Source organism: Nyctereutes procyonoides, unplaced genomic scaffold (assembly GCF_905146905.1).
Source record: "Nyctereutes procyonoides isolate TBG_1078 unplaced genomic scaffold, NYPRO_anot_genome, whole genome shotgun sequence".
NCBI lineage: Eukaryota > Metazoa > Chordata > Mammalia > Carnivora > Canidae > Nyctereutes > Nyctereutes procyonoides.
In genome coordinates, this window is record NW_026575020.1 from 40,114,135 (window position 1) to 40,137,092 (window position 22,958).

At 36.6% G+C, this 22,958-nt stretch overlaps 1 protein-coding gene across 2 annotated transcripts in view; it reads left to right on the top strand.

The window, feature by feature from the left end:
* Positions 1 to 22,958, top strand: part of SCAI (suppressor of cancer cell invasion) — a 164,062-nt gene that overhangs the window by 111,280 nt on the left and 29,824 nt on the right. For both annotated transcript variants that reach the window (XM_055328585.1, XM_055328594.1), the window contains 8 exons: positions 4,808 to 4,904; positions 5,908 to 6,006; positions 6,160 to 6,312; positions 8,963 to 9,064; positions 9,320 to 9,421; positions 10,108 to 10,186; positions 11,842 to 11,941; positions 13,793 to 13,874. In XM_055328585.1, the coding sequence (XP_055184560.1) occupies positions 4,808 to 4,904; positions 5,908 to 6,006; positions 6,160 to 6,312; positions 8,963 to 9,064; positions 9,320 to 9,421; positions 10,108 to 10,186; positions 11,842 to 11,941; positions 13,793 to 13,874 (814 nt within the window). The remainder of the gene's footprint in view (positions 1 to 4,807; positions 4,905 to 5,907; positions 6,007 to 6,159; positions 6,313 to 8,962; positions 9,065 to 9,319; positions 9,422 to 10,107; positions 10,187 to 11,841; positions 11,942 to 13,792; positions 13,875 to 22,958) is intronic.

Sequence of the window (22,958 nt, forward strand, 5' to 3'; positions counted from 1 at the left end):
ATACACTATATGTTAACTAAATTGAATTTAAATAAGAAATAAAATAAAATGAACAGCTGGTTCATTAAGAGAGTTTTGTGCAATTTCACAGTTGCAAAAATCTCAAAGGGGCAAGTTCTCTTTGCAGTGTCCCAGTACCTAAGGACTGTATTAAAGCCAAAAAGAATGGTATATTCCAGCCATCACCAAAAGTGACTGCCTGTCACTAAGCATATACAACTCTCAAAATGTCTCATTCCATGGGCCCATCCTATTTTGTAGAGGAGACGTTGCCCCATCATTATTTGTCCTGGGAGCCACAAACCCTGACTGTTGCAAGTGGCTGAGGCTGAACCTGGTCAGAGTTAGATGTAGAGAAGATGAAGTTTCTGAGTACTCAGAGTTTGGGGCCAAGTTACAGTCAGCCACCTGGGAAAACAGTTTCTCAGGCAAATGTGCAGAGTTGGTGTCTTAGAAGTAGGGGGCCTAGTAGACAAAGCTACAGTTCAGAGTGCCAGAAGAACTTTGTCAGGGAAATCATGATGTCAGTTGTAGTGTTGACAGTATGGAAGTTTTTTATCTTGGGAAACATGAATCTAAACTTGTGGACCTTGGCACTTCCTAGTAGTACTGTTTATAGGGAGGACTTGTTGTGGACCTTTTTTAGTGTGGTTCATGGGATCTTTTTTTTTTTTTTTTTTTTTCTGTAGTTTGATATGTTGTCAGACAGTGGGCTATGGGCTGTTCAGGTTTTCAGGCCTGGCTGGGATAGCCTCTTGTGTGTATGAGTGGATAGCACTGACTTATTTATCTGTACTTTGCTGCAGTTCGACACAAGTGGTTTCTGCAATGGAATACATCCACCTACTTCTTTATATTTAATAAAGGGATTGGCATGCCTGTTTTTGAACTGTCTGGTAGCTTAGAATCCTTTTTATACTTTTAAAGTGCTATGAAAAAAGAAAAGATAAATACACTGCAAACACCATATGTGCCTACAAAACCTAAAACATTTACTTACTGGCCATTTGCAAAAATTGGTCAATCCCTGGTTCAGTATGTGTTCTTGTGATCTGTGTTACATAGTTGTATAATCTATGATATAGATTCACAGAATCTATTTTATTTTTATTCAAAAAATTCAAGGAATTGTCTTATTACTGTTTCAACTATGAATTGACATCATCCTTCTACAAATTTTCCTCCTATTTTGAATTCCAATTCTGACAATGTGGCAGGCTAGATAATCAGAAATAGTCTCCAAACTACCTAGAGATGCTGGATAAAAAAATCAACCATCCTTTTAAATGGACAGCTTAGCTGTTAACAAAGTAAGGGAAATCCTTGGGTCATTAACCCTGTGACCAGTGCTGTGACAACCTTGTAAGAGGGTGGTCAGTTTTGGTGATATAAAAGAACTACTATGGATTTCTTCAGAAAAAGGAAAATTAAAACTGAAAGGAACGGGTGATATACAAGGGAAAAAAGTTATCCCTCTGTTTCTGAAAGAATCACAGACTTCATAAGACAGTAATCATTGTAATAATGGCTAATTGAGGTTATCCAGATAAAATGGGGCCAAATTCTGGACAACAATAACATGAAAGGAGACAGTAAAGAATTAAGCCATACCAATAAGATCCATTTATTGTTCAGAAGAAACTTAAATAAAATATTTTTATTTATTAAAATATTAAGAAAAATATTTTTAAAGAACCTAAAGAAAATGTATAACTTCAAAACAGGTAAAAGAGGAAAGTGAATAATATAATTATGATGTATGATCATTACAATAAAAGGTAGGAAAGGAATGTATACTAAAGTAAAATATAATTAGTAATTAGCACAAAAAACTAAAGTAGAAATAAGTCCAAGCATATTGGTAACCATAGTAAGTGAAAGTGATCTAAACTTCCTAATAAAAGTCAGAGATTGTCAATATGTCTTCTTTTTTTTTTTTTTAAGATTTTATTTATTTGAGAGAGAGACAGCATGAGCGAGAAGAGAGGCACATAGAGAGGGAGACTCTGCTGATCAGGGAGCCTGACTCGGGGCTCAGTCCTAGGACCTAAGGATCGTGACTTGAGCCACCCAGGTGCCCCAATCAGTATGCCTTTTAAAAAGGAAAATCCAGAAATACAGTGTTTATAAGAGATCCTCCAAAGATACAAGAGACACAGAGAAAAAATAGATCCCAAGGTGAAGAAAAGCCACTATATTTAAGGCAGAGAGTATTGTTATTTTTTTTTTTAAATATTTTTTTAAATTTTTATTTATTTATGATAGTCAGAGAGAGAGAGAGAGAGAGAGAGAGAGAGAGGCAGAGACACAGGCAGAGGGAGAAGCAGGCTCCATGCACCGGGAGCCCGATGTGGGATTCGATCCCGGGTCTCCAGGATCGCGCCCTGGGCCAAAGGCAGGCGCCAAACCGCTGCGCCACCCAGGGATCCCTATTGTTATTTTTTTTAAAGACGTATTTGTTTATTTCAGAGAGAGTGCTTGCACATGAGCAGGGGGAGGGGCAGAGGGAAAGAGAGAAGCAGACTCCCCGCTGAGCAAGGAGCCCAACTCAGGTTCTATCTATCCTAGGACCCTGAGATCATGACCCAAGCCAAAGGCAAATTCCTAACTGACTGAGCCACCCAGGTGCCTCAGTAGAGGGTATTATTAAGGTTAGAGGTTTACTTCTTAATAGTAAAAGGAACAACTCAAAATAAAAAATTCTAAACTTGTTGTATATGTACTTGCTTATACATTATAATAAAGAAAAAAGTGGCATATTTTCTGGGAGGAATTGATTAAAAATGATCCATTATACAAGAAGATTTTTAATATACCATAGTCATTTACATATCAAAGAGGGGAAAAATGAGATTTGAATAACAATTAAAAACTTGTTCTAGGGCAGCCCGGGTGGCTCAGCGGTTTAGTGCCGCCTTCCGCCCAGGGTGTGATCCTGGGGTCCCGGGATTGAGTCCCACGTCGGGCTCCCTGCGTGGAGCCTGCTTCTCCCTCTGCCTGTGTCTGTGCCTCTCTCTCACTCTCTGTATTTTTCATGAATAAATAAAATCTTAGGGATCCCTGGGTGGCGCAGCAGTTTAGCGCCTGCCTTTGGCCCAGGGCGCGATCCTGGAGCCCCGGGATCGAATCCCACGTCGGGCTCCCGGTGCATGGAGCCTGCTTCTCCCTCTGCCTGTGTCTCTGCCTCTCTCTCTCTCTCTGTGTGACTATCATAAAAAATAAATAGATAAATAAATAAAATCTTAAAAAAAAATTGTTCTAATATGCTTAAAACTGCCTACAACATTAAGCAAATACACATAATTTTCAAGCTTATATGAAAATTTTGTGAAATTGATTTACACCTGATGCAAAACAGGTTTCGAGGGGTATCCCTGGGTGGCTCAGCGGTTTAGTGCCTGCCTTTGGCCCAGGGCGCGATCCTGGAGTCCCGGGATCGAGTCCCATGTCGGGCTCCCGCCATGGAGCCTGCTTGTCCCTCCTCCTGTGTCTCTGCCCCCCCCCCCCATGTTTATCAGGAATAAATAAATAAATCTACAAAAAATAAAAAATAAAAAAACAGGTTTCGATTATTTTCAAGTGTATGATGTCTAACTGTGGTGCAATGCCATTAAAAATTAAGAACGACAGCATAGTTTTAAAAAAAATCAATAAATTTATCAATTAGTAGACACATTTCTCCATAACTCATGGGCCAAAGAGGGATTTTTAAAAATTTTATTATCAAACATATACAGAATGTATCATCATAAGATTATTACAATTGTAATGAAGGCTGTGGAAGTTGGAAATACTGGGTTTGGACTGATAAGGAATGAGTATAGATGGTCAGGTGTGAAGAGAGAGGTGCAATATTGATTGTAAATATCCTGTGATAAGTTACTCATAGCAACCACTAAAAGAATAGTAAGGAAGAGTTACAAGTAAGAAACTGACAGAGGATACAAAAAAGAGAAAGCTAAAACATAGTTGATTAACTGAAAAGAAAACGAGAAAGGAGTCCTAGAAAACACAAACACAGAAAGGGGAAGTAGAAAACAACCAGCAAAGTGGGAGATACAAACTCAGCCAAAGCAGCAATCAGATAAAATGTAAATGGTCCAAGTTCCTGAGTCTGTGAGGCAGAGATTGTCAACGTGGATAAAAAAGCTAACTATGTATTACCTAACAACATTAGTTAATATGAAAAGACACATGTACTGGAAATAGAGGGATAGAAAAAGATACGGCTTACAAAGTAAGCATAAGAAGACTGGTTTGATTATATTAATATCAGAAAATAAGATTTCGAAACAGAGAACGTTCTTCCCAGAACTTTTTTCACCTCGTATTTTCCTGCCTGTTGTCTTTTATTTACTCTTTATCATCTTACCTTGAATATCATTCTCTCTAGGAAGCCTTCTCTGTGGGCTCAAATAGCATCCTTTATTTCTCCTGTTGTATTTATTCCGCTGTGTTTTAAGTGTTTATCTGTCTCCACTGAATTTTAGGTAGCGTCCTGTCTCTGAGATCCGTGAAGAAGGGGCCATGTCTGTAATTGTTTGTTTTAATCATTTTTCTAGCACTCAGCAGGGTGCCTGTTGTATCTAAGTTCTCAATGGGTACTTGTTCAATGAATGAATATATGAATGACCACAAGGAATCTTTAAGAAATGTGTTTAAATGCTACTACAGGTTATATGCAGAAATAGTTGTAACTGTGCAAAATAGGATCTAAAGAGTTTAAAAGCTTCCAGAAAGATAGAAAAATCAAAGGACATGTTTTCTTTTTTAGTCTAATGAGTAACTTCCCATTTATCTGCTGTAGACCTGAGCTGGTTGTTAAGAAGCTACGATACTATGCAAGATTTATTGTAGTTTGTCTTCTGCTCAACAAAATGGATGTTGTGAAGGATTTGGTGAAAGTAAGTGTGCTTTAAAATTACTAAAATTCTAATTTGTAGTTGTATGTGGATAATTTTGTTTTTTAAAAATATTCAGGGAATAATTTTCATATATGTAAATCATTACAACATTCAAAGTACAGTAACTTTGGACAAGCATAATGCTAAAAGGATTTTCCTGCAGTCCTCATATTTTAGATACACACTAGCCAGAGACAGTGCTCTTAATTCCTTGCTTTTGTCCCTTAAGTATGTTTTACTTTCACCACCCATCAATAGATTGTTGGGAAATGAAAACAAAAGTTAAAATATTTAGTTTAAGAGAAAATTATTGAAAGGTTAAGTCAAGAACAAGCATACAATGTTTTACAAAGGTATTGTGAATGAATTTTGATTTTTCCATCCTTTTACTATGTCTACGTCACTGTCCTCCATTAACTCAGGTAATCAGGAGTTAACCACACTTGGGAATCACTCAATATTGCACACCCCATTCTGGTTGCACTCTGTAGTCGGTCATTCCAGTGGCGTGCTTCCTAATTTTTGGTACTCAGGTAGAACATGCTAGTTTTGACAAGTCCTCTTCTGTCTTCCTCCACCTCTAGTTACTATGGCTGTTCCCAAAACACAGTATGATATAAATCCAAAGAAAATCATCTAGATAGTCTTCATTTTTTTTAGGTGTTAAAAATTTGGGGCTTTACCTTTAGAAATCTTCTATTAAGTGCTGGTGTAGCATTGAGTAAGTATGAGTCACTCTGTTTCTCTATGAAGATCTTATTGATGTGTATTATTCTGGAGTCTTTTATTTTATTTTTTTATTTTTTTATTTTTTGGAGTCTTTTATTTTAAAGCAAAATAAAAGTTTTCTTCTTTGTTTTTGGCTATAAGTGAGGCTATATGTTGATAATAATCAAGCTTCTTAACTATATCAATTTCTGTCAAGAATATGGTGCAACATAGCCATCTATTTTTATGTTTTTTTTTTCCTGTAATCATTTTCCTTGTGATATTTTAAAATCAGGAATTGTCAGATGAAATTGAAGATTATACTCACCGCTTTAATACAGAAGATCAAGTGGAATGGAACCTGGTGCTTCAAGAAGTAGCAGCTTTCATTGAGGTCAGCTTTTGACAAGATAGATTGTCATAATTATGGATCAGTAAATGCATATGTGGTATACATTTTTATTGTGTGTATAAGTCAAGAAGAAGGAATAATTTATTATATTAACTTTTGTTGTAGCCATCAACTACTTACCGCTTTTTTCTCCAGGCGGACCCCGTGATGGTATTAAATGATGATAATACCATTGTGATCACATCTAATCGTCTTGCTGAAACAGGAGCCCCATTGCTGGAACAGGGCATGATTGTGGGACAATTGTCTCTGGCTGATGCACTCATTATTGGTAATTGTAATAACCAGGTAAAGAATTGTGAAGGAATTATACTTAAAATTCACTTTGAAAAATAATGGTTTTTATTGCAGAATTACAGATTATTATTAGAGAATGATTATTTCCTTATAAATATCCTAAATCCATTTGTGAGGAAATGGTTAATTCAATTATGCCATGTAAATATGGATTATATTACAGACATTTACAAGTTTAGAAAGAATTTTTAATTGCAGAAGAAGATATATTCGTGATATGGGAAGTGAAAATAAATTTGTTATTGAGCTATATAAACCAAATTATTTCATATATGTTAAAATCGCTATATACATATATGTATAGGCAAAAAGGCTAGGAAGAAATTTACCAATATCATAAAAGGTTTATCTCTGAAAAACAGAGTTATGGGTGATTTCTTTTTTTAAAGCTTTGCTTTAAAAAAAAAAAGATTTTATTTATTTATTTGTTTGTTTGTTTGTTTATTTATGAAGGAGAGAGAGCATAAGAGTGGCAGAGGGTGGGGGAGAAGCAGGCTCTCTGCAGAGCAGGGAGCCCAGTTTTGGGCTTGATTCCAGGACTATGGGATCGTGACTTGAGCTGAAGGCAGATGCTTGACTGACTGAGCCACCCAGGTGCCCCAAGCTTTGCTTTATTTAAAAAATGTTTAAGATTTATTTATTTATTTTGGGGGAGAGAGAGTGCATGTATGTGAGCAGGGAAGGGGCAGAGAGAGAGGAGAGAATCTCCAGCAGACTCCCTACTGAGTGCAGAGCCCCACACATGGCACAGTCCCACAACCCCATAATCAAATCTGAGCTGAAATCAAGAGTTGAAGGCTTAACTGACAGCCACCCAGGGGCCCCTGTTTTCTTCTTTATAATTTAAAAAAATCTATATATTTTACAGTCAGGTAAAAGGGAGGAAGAATTATTTTTAAGTATATTGTCACAGCAAATATCAAATTTTTTTCATGAAAGAATATTTCCATGATGATAAGGATTTAAAGTGTCCAGTGAATACATTTTTCTATATGCATTATTTACACAAGTTTTAATTTTAGATCCTTCCCTCACACCTTTTTTTTTTGTTATTGTTCATAACTTTTTCTAGTACTTCTCCAATTTTGGCTTTTAAAGCCATTAATTTGCAAAATTAATTTAAATTAAAACATTGCTTGCTTATGAGCAGAAGACACGAACAGACATATCTCCAGGGGAGACATAACAGATAGCCAACAGACACATGGGAAGATTCTCAGCATCACTCATCATCAGGAAAATGTAAATCAAAACCAAAATGAGATATCCTCACACATCAGTCAGAATAAAATAAAAAACACAAGAAACAACAAATGTTGGTGAGAATGTAGAGAAAAAGGAGCCCTCTTACACAGTAGGAATGCAAACTTAGGCAGCCACTGTGGAAAACAGTATGGAGGTTCCTCAAAAAGTTAAAAATCTAGAACTACCCTATGATCTAATAATTGCCCTACTGGGTATTTACCCCTAAAATACAAGAACACGTATTCAAAGGGATACATGCACCCCTATGTTTATTGTAGCATTATTTGGAATAGGCAAACTGTGGAAGCAGCCCAAGTTTCCATTAATAGGTGAATGGATAAAGAAGAGGGGGTGTGTGTGTATCTGTGTGTGTATAATGGAATATTATTCAGCCATAAAAAGAAATGAAATCTTGCCATTTGCAACAACATGGAAAGAACTAGAGAGCATAATGCTAGGCAAAGTAAGTCAGAGAAGAACAAATACCATAAAATTTCACTTATATATAGAATTTAAGAAATAAAGCAAATGAACACAGGGAAAAAAAGAGAGGCAAACCAAGAAACAGACTCTTAACTATAGAGAACAAACTGATGGTTTCCAAGGGAGAGAATGATAGGATGAGTGAAATAGGTGATTTGGATTAAAGATTTAATAAAAAATTTTAGGGGTGCCTGGATGGCTCAATGGGTCAAGTGTCTGCCTTTAGCTCAGGTCATGATCCTGGGGTCCTGGGATTGAGCCCCACATCAGGCTCCTTGCTCAGTGGGGAGTCTGCTTCTTCTCCCTTTGCCACTCCCCCTGCTTATGCTCTTTCTCCCTCTCTCTCTCTCTCCCTCCCCTTTTCTCAAATAAATAAAATACTTTAAAAATAATAATAAAATAAAATTTTAAAAAATTAAAAAAAAAAACGACACTGCCTACCTGAAGTTCTATAGAAGTATTATTCATAATGGAAAAGGATGCAGCTTTAATATCAGATAGAGAAAATGTATTGAAGAGGTTCTGAAATATAGGCCATAGCCTGTTCCATTAGGCTGTTTTGCCAAAAGTTAGCATGTTTTGAAGGACCTAATATAGGTCTTTTTGTTAAGATGACTACTTTTCATGTTTTTAAAAATACCTGAGGAAGTTGATGGATTGACAGAAATAAAAATAGAGAAATACAGATAAAGCTGTATACAGAAAATGTTAATGGTATAGGATCTAGATGATGAGTATTGAGTATTACCATACAATTAATTGTCTGTCTTTGGAAGTTTTTTCTAATAAAACATGGGGGGGGGTAAATTAATGTCATTAAATACACATGAGTGTCAGGGGTAATATTACAGTCAGAGACTTCTAAGTCTGTGTACTGCATTAATGGGGAGGTTTGTTTTCTTTGGTCTTCCAGGTTAAGTTTAGTGAACTAACTGTGGACATGTTCCGGATGTTACAAGCCCTGGAAAGGGAGCCAATGAATCTAGCTTCCCAGATGAATAAACCAGGAATGCAGGTGATCTTCTCTCTACATTTGCGATTTTGGTAACACTGTTCCTGCTTCTGCTCCTCATGGAATGCTGTTATACAACAAATGCTACACATGTGAATAAAGAATTCTCTTGATGAAACACGAGAGAGAGATAAGCACAATAAAAGTAACATGGAATTTTTAAAAAGCTATTTGATGAAGAGGATAGTAAAAACAGCCATTGATAATTCATCTGTGAAATACAGCTTGTATGTGTCTTGTTTTCTGTGTATAATATAGGAATCAGCTGATAAACCTACCAGACGAGAAAACCCCCACAAATATCTGCTCTACAAACCAACCTTCAGTCAACTATACACATTCTTAGCAGCATCTTTTAAGGTATATATGATCTGATAATTTTTATTATGTGGGGAAAATATGCTCTAAATAGAATCTGAGAGTCACTCTTTTCTTTGAATCTTTGAATCAAGAATTTAGATAAAATATGAAATTGAAAACTGCATTCAGAATATCTGATCACAGCTATTTTGGAATGGAAATTGCTTACAATGTTATAACTGCTCCTTAACATTAATGAGAATAGTGATTAATTATCATTCTTCTTTCTCCAGGTTTTTATTTCTAAACTACTTTAGGCATAACAGTCAGATTGCACAGGCATGTTATATGTTCAGGCAGCTCTATGGAGCCTTGTGGTCATCTGAAAGAAATGAAAAGTAGAAAATTCCTCCCAGCATTTATGTAGAGAAAGCCACAGGCAGGAGTTTGTCCTTTAGATCTATAGTCAGAATCCTTACTTCTCCATTTCAGGGTTTGCAGAGAACATTCTCTAACTGATGAGGTTTTTGAAATAATATCTTCAAAACTTTGGTAATAGTATAGATTCATAATGTCTCTGTTGTGTAAACAGTTATAAGTTGGAACCTGTAAGAGTGGTGGTTCTCTTGGAGAAGACAGTAATATATTATTGAATTAGGTTCTTTTTGTCCCTACAACTTTAAAATGTCAGGAACTTTAAATAAAACTGTTTGTTGTTTTGTATATGTGATTTTCTTTAATTTCAGGAGCTGCCTGCCAATAGTGTGCTTCTGATTTACCTGTCAGCCACTGGTGTTTTCCCCACAGGTCGTTCTGATAGTGAAGGTACAATAAAGGAATGCTCCCTGTCGTGAGCAGGGCTTGAATTCTCTTTATTTTCTACAAGACCACGGCCCATAGCCCACAGACCATCCCAAGCTTTCCAAAGAGGCTTCCAAATTGAAACCTGGTCTCTTTGTTGAATTGACAATCTTGTGGATACCCCAGTCTATTTCATTTGTTGAAATATTATACTTTGAAGTCCACAGATCATCAGCAAATTTGCATACTAAATGCATGCCTCACTATCAAGTCTGCCAAAGGCACATATATATTATTTAAATATATATGGAATAACCATGCCTAATGTTCTACTTCACATCATTGAGTTTTTCTGGGCCTTTAGGACATCAGGGAGTCTGGTCAGTGGCTTCATTGTGGCTGAAAGTCTTTGTAGAAATTAGTGCACTTTTATAACTGTGAAAGTTCAAGTCCTCATGATTTTGTTTTCTGTCCTTTTTTGTTTTTTATGGATTCAACCTGAAGAATAATGGGATGCTGTTTCAGAGTCAAAACTTAAAACTATCCAGAATATATGAGTCCAGAATATATGAAATTGTCAGAATAGATGAGTAACTTGGATGTAAATTAGGCAATTAAATCTTTGGACAAAAAAATTTTTTTCTTAACATCCTTAACATTTTCCTCTTCATCTGTTTGTTGAAATTTGCATTCCTTTATACAATGCATGTCCCTGCCATCTTCCTTGCATGACATATAGATTCTTTTTAAGTATTAAAATGAAAACAAAACAAAATAAATCTCAGAGTCTTTTCATGGCAGTGATCTTACAGGATAAAATATGACAGTGTTGAAAGTGACACAATCATAAATACTGCTTTAAATTTTTTTGTAATGAAGTTAGTAAGTTTTATTTATAAATGATTATTTCCATGTTTTATAACATGTGCTAGAAACTGGGCCCCTATTTAATATATTGACCTCTTATTTCACTGTTTCAGAGTACAGTAAGTACTAACTAAATGGTCCTTTGAGAGAGATGATTCCTAACATCCCACAGTTACTGTTCCATTTAGACAAGAGTTCAGCTAACCAATGTGACCATAGGAAAGGCTAACTTCAAAACTGGAACTACAGTGGCTGACATAATTAATGACAATAACAGATTTTTATCACACACTGAAATTTGGCATTTCTTTTCTTTAAATGAAGTTTTTATCAATGACAATTTTCAAAACCCATTCAAAATTTTCTCAAATTTTATAATTAGTGGCTCACTTAAAATTATATTTAAGAAATTATTAGGACTTCATTCTGCAACTTTCTTACTTAAATAATTTGGTTGAATGTGAGATTTAACTTTGCTTGAAATGTAAAGATCATTTTGAACTTCCCAGACCTCCATCCCTTTTCTGCACCCAGAAAAATGGGGTGTAGTAGATTCTTGTTTTGTTTCTCATTATATTCTGTTTGAAGAACTGATGAATACTTAAATGATTTTTTTGAATGTTGAAACAGGCAACATGCTGAAATCATTTAAATACCGCATTAAACTAAAATGTTAAATTTTAAAATGATTAAAATGTTTTGTTATTGTCTTCCATTTGTATCGAGAGACTCATATAAGACCTTTGTATTTGAGTGTCAGATCAGTGTTATTCTCCAACTGAAGTCTAGAATTCTTCCCTTTGTTTTTATAGGTCCTTATGATTTTGGAGGGGTACTTACTAATAGTAATCGGGATATTATAAATGGAGATGCCATCCACAAACGAAATCAGTCCCACAAGGAAATGCACTGGTATGTATTCCGGTGTCTCTCCCTATTATAAAAATTATAGTTCTGTCTTAGAAAATATTAACTAAAATGGGGAGTTTTTTTCTAGTACTGGAAATATTCCCTCAGACTACCGTTAATAACCCTTATTTGGATTCCAGTAATATTTTAGTCTCTGCCTGTCCTAGAAAATTAGAATTTTTGACTGATGTTTATTTTTTAAATTTTCACTGAGTATTATATGTCAGGCACTATTCAATCATTGGGGATATGTCAGTGAGCAGAATGACAAGTTGAAAGACTGTACATATATACATAAATAACATGTCAGGACGTGATACATGTTAACATCAATACAAGCTTTTTAATAGAAGGTTTTTTTGGTTTGATATAGTATAAGTGAACTTAATTGTATGATTTCAAGTAAATTTCATCTGTGTAAGTTTGCTCTTTTCCTAAATACAACACATTCACTGCTTGGACCATTATTGGCTCTACAATCTCTCTAGATGAGGGATCACCATCTGGTTATAAAGGGTACTGGACTTATCTGAAACTGCATTTCTGATAGCACTTTATACAAAAATGTTTTTTTTTTTTAATTTTTATTTATTTATGATAGTCACACAGAGAGAGAGAGAGGCAGAGACACAGGCAGAGGGAGAAGCAGGCTCCATGCACCGGCAGCCCAACGTGGAATTCGATCCCGGGTCTCCAGGATCGCACCCTGGGCCAAAGGCAGGCGCCAAACCACTGCGCCACCCAGGGATCCCCAAAAATGTTAACTGTTCATATTAAAGAATGAGGAAAGAAAGGCAGAGAGGGAGATATTTCAAATTATGTGTATAATAACTAACAGTTCTCCAAGCCATATATTGGTGCTGTCATTGACCTCGGTCGTAAATGATTTATATTCAAGAAAATTATATCTGAAAGATACTGAGGTTTGATGATGTTGCTTATTGACACATCATTTTATATATTTACATTTACATTAATATTTTTATACATACGTTGTCCAGTAAACCATGGGAAAGAGAGGATGCCCACTAAAACTGTGACCTTTTTAAGCAGTGGCTCTCAAATGTATGTTACTGGACTTTGGGTCCAGTGGGTCTTTCTTGGGCCAGGGAATCTATATGTTTAATAAGCACCCCAGCAGATTCTGATGCAAATGTACAGAGGAAGCATAATAAGTAGTAAAAGGGGATCCCCTACTTAGTATCTGCAATATTAAGTTGCAGCTTGACATATTAAAATCTTTGGGACGCCTGGGTGGCTCAGTGGTTGAGCGTCTGCCTTTGGCTCAGGGTGTGATCCCGGGGTCCTAGGATTGAATCCTGTATCGACCTCCCTACAGGGAGCCTGCTTCTCCCTCTGCCTATGTCTCTGCCTCTTTCTCTGTGTGTCTCATGAATAAATAAATAAAAAAAATCTTTTTTAAAAATTAAAAAAAAATAAAAATCTTTAAAATAGATCAAGATTTTAAAAGATTTACTGCAGTACAAATATGATTGTGTTCTCTCATCGTATTTTCAGAACATTTTCTTAGAGTTTTTAGATTCTAAAGACGCACCTATGTGCTGACTTATGATGTTTTTCTATTGTATGTTTGGTCCATCTTTAAATCTGTAGACCTCTCTTCATCTTGAATATTCCTGAATAATAATTTGCTCTGAATATTTTCCTAGCTAAAACTGCTAACTTATCTATCCCAGTCAAGATAGACATATTTTGTCTTTGGTTGAGTTAATCTTTGTTTTCTGCTCAGTGCTATGATGATGATATCTGGGCAGACCATACTGAGGAGTAAGATTTCTAAGACTTGGCCAGTAGTTGCACAGTTAATCATCATTACCATTATTATTTCCCCAGCCTTCATCCCGGAGACCTCTACCCTTTCACAAGGAAGCCCCTGTTTATTATTGTGGATTCATCCAACAGCGTTGCATACAAGGTAAGTTCTCCGAGCACCATTGTGCATGTTAGACATTATGGCACCACCTCGAGGTAAGCAGTCTTAACACAAGCCTTTTTATTTTGCTTTATCTTTTAAAAATTTTACTCAGTTTGTATTTAGTGTTTCTTTTCTTTTGAGGTTGTGCATGCTAGTCAGGATCTGGTGCTATGAATAGAGACACGAAGAAAACGAATGAATGGACACTCAGTGGAAAATTATAAATTCTTCCGCAGGAAAAAAAAAAATTCAAGATTTCCAAGATCTCTGGTGGGAGGTTTATTTTTGTTATATAACCCAGAGTAATTTTCTTTTATAGAGGTAGGAGTATATAGGCAAATTTTATTTTCTAGTTTTCAACCCTTTCCTCTTTTACACCTGAACGGCTGGAGTTTGAATGAATTCTCTATCCCATCTTACACTGTTACAATCTGAATATCAACATAAATGGTTTTAGATTATTTTTTTTTAATTTTGTGACAGTAAGTAAGAAAAGATGGCCCTGATTGCTGAAATAAGTAACAGGGTTTTAAAGTAAAAGCCTTTGTTTTATTTTGCTATAGAAGCAGTGTTTTTTAATGACTACGTAAAAACTACCCATAGCGAAACACTTTAAAATTGGATATTAGAATTCAAACTAATTTACAGGAAAATGAAAACAGAATCTTTATATGTGGTTACAATATTTCATTAGTTAACGATATGTTCAAAAATATGCTATGAACACAGATCTGCCAATTAAAACTATTTCTGTTGTGGGTGTTCATGTTATTAGATGGAGAAGCAAATATTAGATTTATTTCAGGAGAACAACAGAAATAAATGTCTGCTAACCAAGAGATGACCCCAAGCATATGTTTTCCATCTAATTCTTATGTTTAGTTTCACTTTTAGAGTTAGTGTCTGAATTTCAAGAGCATCCATCCTATTTTAAATCTTTCAGCATATATCCTGCTACCCACTTTTGTCAGGTTTGACATTACAACTTTTGATTTTAGGAAAATTACTATATACTTTCTTAAATCGTGTCTGTGTTGTTGCTTTTAATCTTTTTGAGGGGGTGGGAAGTTGCTGAAGGAAAGAAAAGCTTTATTTGCTAACTTACTTAAACCTATAAAATCAGAAGAGTCCAGTATTTTGTATCTTCACAAAATTCAAAAGAAGCATTCTGTGCCTTGATATCAATGAAAATGAATCATTTGCTACAGTTTAATGTAACAGAGTATGTTGATGTGCCAGGTCAAGTGTATTACTGAATATGATCTAGCATGCATTTAGAGTATTTTAGCAGTCTATTAATTTCTCTCCATTTGATTGGATAATATTTGATATCACTTTTTTTGATATCACTTTTAATAATCTCAGGAATATCATTCATTGTATGTGCCTGCTATTTCTAAAGTGCTGTTTGGATAGAGAATGAGTACTGCACACTGATTTTTAAAAACACCATTGTGCATAACTGGAAATGTATTTACCTAACAATATATCGTGATTTAATTGAAAATTTCAATATTCTGACACCCAGGATAACAGTGCACTAATAGAAAGTTTCATTTGTTTGCTTTTGATGGCCCATGCCATATCACTCCCTTCAAAAATTAAATTGTCCAGAACATACTTATCTGCAAATCAGAGCATGGCACAGACCAATTTGGTCTTTTTAAAAATTAGTACTATTCAGTGCCTCTAAATCTAGTATGCATTTCTCTGTGTTAACATAATGAAGGAGTCTGATATTTACTTTTCCAACAAAGCATATGTGAAAAGTCTTAAATTACCATTTTGCACATTTCTAATGAAAAAGAACTCTGTGACTGATGTATTATTTCTTGAGTGCCAACTTTACTGTAAATGTTTCCTGAACATGTTTGCTAATATTTCTTCATATAGATACCAACATTTCATGTATATTTCTTTATTTAAATATTGTTTCTTTATTTTTATGGGAATAACTCATGCCTATAGTTTAAAGCTGTAGTACGCAACTCTTTCTGTGTATCAAAAACATTCAAGTCCTTCTCAAAACCATCTGTCCCTGGACCCCAACTCCTGTGATTCTGTGTCGGTTGACTTGGTGGGTCCTGGGTGTCGGTGCAATTCTAGTCTGTGTCAAGGTGGGGACCCCTGAGTCAGCAAGTTACCCCATGTGTTACCAAAAATGGCAGTTCCTGCTCTCCCGCCCTCTCCCCATTTGCCTTCTCCCAGGGGCCACCAGTTGCATCTTTCGTAGCTGATGATTTGGGTATTTAACCCTCATTTGTCTAAATAACATGCTCATGTTGATATTTCTTAATTTGCCAGTTTTTGGCATTATGTCCTGACATCCCAATCTGGAAGACAAATTCAGCTCTTTCCCCTTTCCTATCCCCAGCTCACAGTTATACCTTCTACCTCAACTTCTATCATGATTTTGATTCACTGAATACTTAGTCCTTATATTATGACAAGTAGAAAATGCATTTAACTACTAAGCCATATAAAATTTTTCTTTCCTGTGCAACTTCCTGCTTTTCCTGGAACAAATAATTATGTAACATTGTTCCTTGTATTTGTCTGAATGTCACACTCATTCAGCCCCAATCTGCTCACCAGCCACCTACATCCTCTTTTAGGTTGTTCGGATGCATCTGTCTCTTAATTTTGTCTTCGTGCCGGATCCCGCCCCCCACCCCCCAATACCTCTGAACTGGTGCCCTCTGCAGATCCCTCATCCCAGAACCTCATTTCATTATTATCCTGGGAAGTCTTCATCTTTTCTGTTTCTCAAATCCCATGTCTTCGTCTTAGACTCTCATTTCATTTACTCTCTCATTTTGGTGCAGCATCTCCATGAGCAGCTTCCTAGAAAGGGTGAACAGTAGGTAAAATAGTTGAGGTCTTGCACTCCTTTAGTTGTTCTTTAATTTACACCCATGGTTGAATGATGGTTTTGGTAGAGGTTAGAAATTATTTCCTCTCAGAATTAGGAAAGGTTTGTTGTATTACTTTCTAGCCTCCAGTATTTCCTAAGAAGTAGAAAAGCATTCTCATCTTGGATTCTTTTATGTGACCTGTTTTCAGTGTCTGAAAATTCAGGAAACATATAGAATCATCAGTTTGAGCCCCAGTGTTTTTCAGTTTCTTAAACAAGATTCCCCAGTGTGGGTTTACTTTTTCATGCTGTTTGGTGTGTACTTCATGAGTCCTTGCAATATGGAAGCTCCACCTGTCTTCTTGAGTTGTTCCATTGACTTCCTCTCCACATCTCCTCTATTCTATCCCAGGGACTTCCTGTCACTCCTATATTGGACTCCTGATTTTCTGGCCCTTTATTTTCCTTCTCCTTTTTGCTCTTGGGGAAATTACATTGCCTTTATCTTCTAACCTGTGAGATTTCTCATTTACTTTCCAGAGGTTTCTTTCATAAGATATGTGTATGTCTGTGTGTGTGTGTATATATATATAAGATATATGTGGGAACCCTGGGTGGCGCAGCGGTTTAGCGCCTGCCTTTGGCCCAGGGCGGGATCCTGGAGACCCGGGATCGAATCCCACGTCGGGCTCCCAGTGCATGGAGCCTGCTTCTCCCTCTGCCTGTGTCTCTGCCTCTCTCTCTCTCTCTCTCTCTCTCTCTCTTTCTCTCTCTCTATCATAAATAAATTAAAATTTAAAAAATTTAAAAAAAAGATATATGTGCATACACAGACATAATCATCTTAGTTTTTATCTTGGTTGAAATCTCTTCTCTTACCTTTGAAAATCCTCTCCGTATGGTATCTTTTTTTTCTATGTTGATTTGTTTCTCTTTGGTTTTGTCTATATATTTCACATTAGAGACTTAACTCAGGGTATCATAATGTTTGCTTGTCTGCTCAGATTTAAGAGTGGAAGCTAGCACAATGATCGGAATCTCTGAGGTTGTGGATAGGGCTTGTTACACTGAGACGCTCATGTGATGATTTAGCTGGAACACTTAGCTGGGTAATCTCTGATGTCAATATCTTCAGGTCTTTCTTCACAGTCTGGTCATAATCACCAGAACAGACTCAACTATTCTGCTTGGAATGTAAGGATCTGACAATCAACACCATGCTTTGTTTTTCCTAAAGTTGGTATATGTGTTTATGTTTGTATATACATGTATCTTTATGTCTTCATTGCCTTACGCTTAAAATATTCTTAGTAATATATGTTCGATGATTAAATGAAGATATGCACTATTATCTTTATTTTGTAGATGAGGAAACTTTGCCTATGGAGGTTAAGTATTTTTCCTAATTGATTCTAGCCGCCTTTCTTTTTCCAATGCCCATGCTTTCTCCATGCTAAGCAAAAGAGGGGTTTTGCATGCTAGTCTGAGCCTCATTTCAGAGGAGAATGAATGATTGAAATACCAAGATCTGTATAACACTATGGCCCACACTTTGGCTCTCAAATTGTCATTAGGGAATGGGCAAGTTGAAGGGGCTTTATCTGTAGTTATGTAGTACTAGTGGGGGTAAAATAAATCCCTCAGCCATTTTGGGCAACATATCTTTTAGTTCTGCTTTCTTTTCTTTGGAAGAAGAAAATCCTTTGAGTATTTAAATATTTGTGACAGAGCTGGATCTCTGCCACTGAACTTGACTTAATGCATTTGTCACAGCAGTGATTTTTGTGTAAACAGCCCCATCCTAAAGTATTTGATTGATGGCTGTAGATTGCCACAGTCCATTCACCTTCCTTCCTAAGCAGAGCATCTTAGAGCTCTTCTACCAGTCATCTGCGCTCATTCCTTTTCTTTTTTTCTTCTTTGAAAGACTCTCTCTCTCTCTCTCTCTCTATCTCTTTTATTTTTGGTGTTCTGTACTTACACTGTGATATGTCTACATTTTGTTTCTTTATATTTAACCTATTGTGATTTGTTGGATTTTTTTTAATTGGTACATTGGATTTTTTTCATAATTGCTGGGAAGTTCTCAACCATTATCTCTACAAATATTGGCTGTACCCAGCTTCTCTCTCATTCCCTTCTGTAACTAATTATATGTGTATATATATATTTTTAAGATTTTATTTATTTATTCATGAGAGACAGAGAAAGAAAGAGATGCAGAGACATAGGCAGAGAGAGAAGCAGGCTCCTGCAGGGAGCCCGACGTGGGACTCAATCCTGGAACTCCAGGATCACGCCCTGGGCTGAAGGCAGGCGCTCAACCACTGAGCCACCCAGGCATCCCTATATGTGTGTATTTATTAGCACGGCATTCTCACTGTGTCTTGCATATCTCTTGACTTATCTTCTACATTTTCTTACTTTTTTGTGTATTTGGTTGAGATTTGGATAATTTGTTCTGATCGTTCAGTTCACAAATTCTTTCTTTAACTATGATTAATTTGCTTTTAAACCCATCTGTTGAGTTTTATATTGATTGGGTTTTATTTCTAGAAGTTCTATTTGGTTCTTTTTAAAATAACCCATTACCCTTTTTATAATTTCCTCTTTTTTCAAGTTTGTTCTTTTTTTCTCTCAACTTAATAAGGATACTCATTTTACTCATATTATTTATTATCTATCTGATAATTCTTTTTTTTTTTATCTGATAATTCTTATACCTAAAATCTACTTTTGCTGCTGAAAGACAGCCTTTGGTATTTTTGTATTCTTTTTTTTTTTTTTTTAAGATTTTATTTATTTATTCATGAGAGACACAGAGAGAGAGGCAGAGACACAGGCAGAGGAAGAAGCAGGCTCCATGCAGGGAGCCTGATGTGGGACTTGATCCCCGGTCTCCAGGATCATGCCCTCGGCTGAAGGAGGCGCTAAACTGCTGAGCCACCAGAGCTGCCCGTATTTTTGTATTCTTGAATGCCTGATGACCTTTAACAAATTTCTTCTCTTCATCCTCGAAACTATTTGTGGGAAATTCACTGAGCCCTAGAATGAAGATACTTTCATTCAGAGAAATTATGTATCTGCTCTGGCTAGACACCTAGAGACATTACCATGTTGGGACCATGTTTTTAGGGTTACCTACACAGTATGATTTTGGGCTGCAAGCATGCAAGAATGGGGGCACCTGGGTGGCTCACTGATTCAGTGTCTGCTTTGGCTCAGGGTGTGATCCCAGAACTCCAAGATTGAGTCCCACATCATGCTCCCTGTAGGGAGCCTGCTTCTCCCCTGCCTATGTCTCTGCCTCTCTGTGTCTCTCATGAACAAATAAATAAAATCTTAAAAAAAAAAATGCAAGGGGGGTAGGTGATAATTACAATCCTCAGGTATATAAGCACCTGTTTGTCTCTGCTCTGTTCAGTATACTGAGAACATTTTCCTTGCAGGCCTCTTGAGAAGTGGTCATGGGGGAAGGAAGGTGAAAAGTTTTGGTTCATCCTTACATGAAGGTGTAGCCCTTTGGGACTCTAATTTATCAGCACTGGTTTCCTATCAGACTCCCATCTGAAGCAGACTCTGAGCTCTCACTTGTGTCCTCTTCTCTGCATAAAATCTTTAAAACCTAAATTCAGCTTGTTTGATTGCCTCAAAAGAGCAAAAGAGGTCTGGAGTCAGCTTATTTCCTCTGTTTCTTCCACGCTGTTTCCATGTCTCTGTGACTTCCTATCATTGGAGTGGCCCTGGCTTCTGTCTTTTCCAGCCACAACTCACTCCCTTGATGCCCTTATTCAGTTTCATGACTTTAATTACAATCACTATGTTGACCATTTCCAAACCTGTCTCCAGCCCAGACCTTTTTCTGTTACTGCAGACTTGAATATAATCTACCTACTCCATCTCTCTGATTGGTAATTTTAAGAGAGCTCTCAAATTTCACATGCCCAAGACACAATCTCTGGACCTCTTACCCCTCTAGCTTTCCCCAGAGCAGTTAATGACTATGCACTTTTATAGTTGCTCCTAGCCCAGATCCTTGGTTTCATTACTTGCCTCCTCTTTCCCTCACACCCACATCCATGTCAGGCTGTCCTCTTGGCTGTGACTGATATATCCAGAATTTTACCACCTCCACTGCCCTCACCCTGGCCGATGCCACCACTCTCTCTCCCCTGAATTACTGTAGCAGCTTCCTGCCTTCTGCCCTTGATCCCCTAGAGTATTCCTGTAAATCAGATCATGTCACTTCTTTACTCAGAATCTCCAGAGGCTCCTCTTAGTCAAAGTGAAGACTTCATATTATCTGCCTTCACATACCTCTTCCTACTCTCAGAAGCATCTCTGATCTTTTCTCTTGCCAGATACCATATCACTCAGTTCTCTTCAACCACATTGACCTTGCTGTTCCTCTAACACACATGGCAGTCTGCTGCTTAGGATCTTTGTGTCTCTTCCCCCTGTCTTGAATCCTCTTCCAAAGACACCCACATTGTTCTTCAGGTGTTTGAAAAGTTGAAGCTTCTCAATAGGGTCTTCCCTAATTGCCCTATTTAAAATCATATTCCTCCCCTTCGTTCTTTCTCCCCCTCTCTTTATTTTTTCTTGATTATCATGACATTTAGCTTCTATGTAGTGTCATACACTATTTTAAGCACTTTAGAAATACTAACACATTTAATTCTCAGCAACCCAGTATGTTACTTTTATTATTCCCATTTTACTAATAAGAAAACCAAGGGATAGAAAGGTTAAGTAATTTGCCCAAGATCATACACACAACTAACTAGTAGGTGGCTGAGTTGGGATTTAAACAATCTGATTGGGATCCCTGGGTGGCGCATCGGTTTGGCGCCTGCCTTTGGCCCAGGGCGTGATCCTGGAGACCCTGGATCAAGTCCCATGTCGGGCTCCTGGTGCATGGAGCCTGCTTCTCCCTCTGCCTAGGTCTCTGCCTCTCTCTCTCCCTATGTGACTATCATAAATAAAAATTAAAAAAAAAAAAATAAACAATCTGATTATAAAATCTGTGCTACTAATAATACTCTATGCCATCTTTCCATATATAGCACTGGTCACCTTCCGTGATATTACATAACTTTTTTGTTTACTGTGGGTCTCTACCTGCCACCTCCACCCCATCTAAATGCCGGCTCCAGAAAAACAGGTTTTGTGTTTTTCTTTTTAAATCTGTTTTGTTTACTGCTATATTCCTAGCACCTAGAACAGCAGTCAGTATATTCAAGCAGTATTTGTTGAAGAAAAGAGATCCTTAAAAAGAATAATGTGTACTGTTTTAAAGTTGTAACGGTGTTTTAAAGTATCGGTTAAATAGATAACTTTCTGGGAGAAAATATCTAATGGCTATAAAAAGGAAATCAGAAAAACCCAATCATAGGGTACGAAATAGAGGGAAATGATCAGAATTATCTCTTCCCACTCCTCACAAGAAAGGCTAGCCCTTTGGGGTTTACCAGTAAATACTTTTAAACTTTTAGAATAAAATACACAAGTCCAAGGCAATGATGATGAGAACTATCCATTCAATAGATCAGTTAGGTCACAAGATCCTTATATAGCCTTAAGCATGTTCTTGGTCTTTCCTGTGCCTCTTTTTCTTTCTCTGTAAAATAGATTTTATGGTATTGTTAAGATTACAAGTTAGGGGGGCAGCCTGGATGGCTCAGCGGTTTAGTGCCACCTTCAGCCCAGGGTGTGGTCCTGGAGACTGGTGATCGAGTCTCATGTCAGATTCCCTGAATAGAGCCTGCTTCTCCCTCTGCGTGTGTCTGTGCCTCTCTCTCTCTGCGTCTCTCATGAATAAATAAGTAAAATCTTTTAAAAAAGAATTGTAAGTTAGGATCTGGGAAGCCTAGGATAATCCCTGAAAAGTAGCATTAGCACTCAGTAAATGATAGAAATTATTATGATAATGACTGTTTCAAGACACAAATAGCACACGAAAGAAAACCCTCCCCCAGATTAGTTTATCAATTATAGATTGGAAAAAAATAAAATACTAGCAGATAGACTAGCAAATAGATTAATAGGATAATCTAACAAAATTTATCTGAATTGTACATGAATTTTGTGAAAAATCAATCAATATTGTATACTATGCCAATAGGATAAATAAGAAAAATCACATGCTTAACTCAGAGGTCATTTTGTAAAATCTAATAAAATTTAGTACCCATTCTTCTTCATTTTTAATTTATTTACGGATGCCTAGA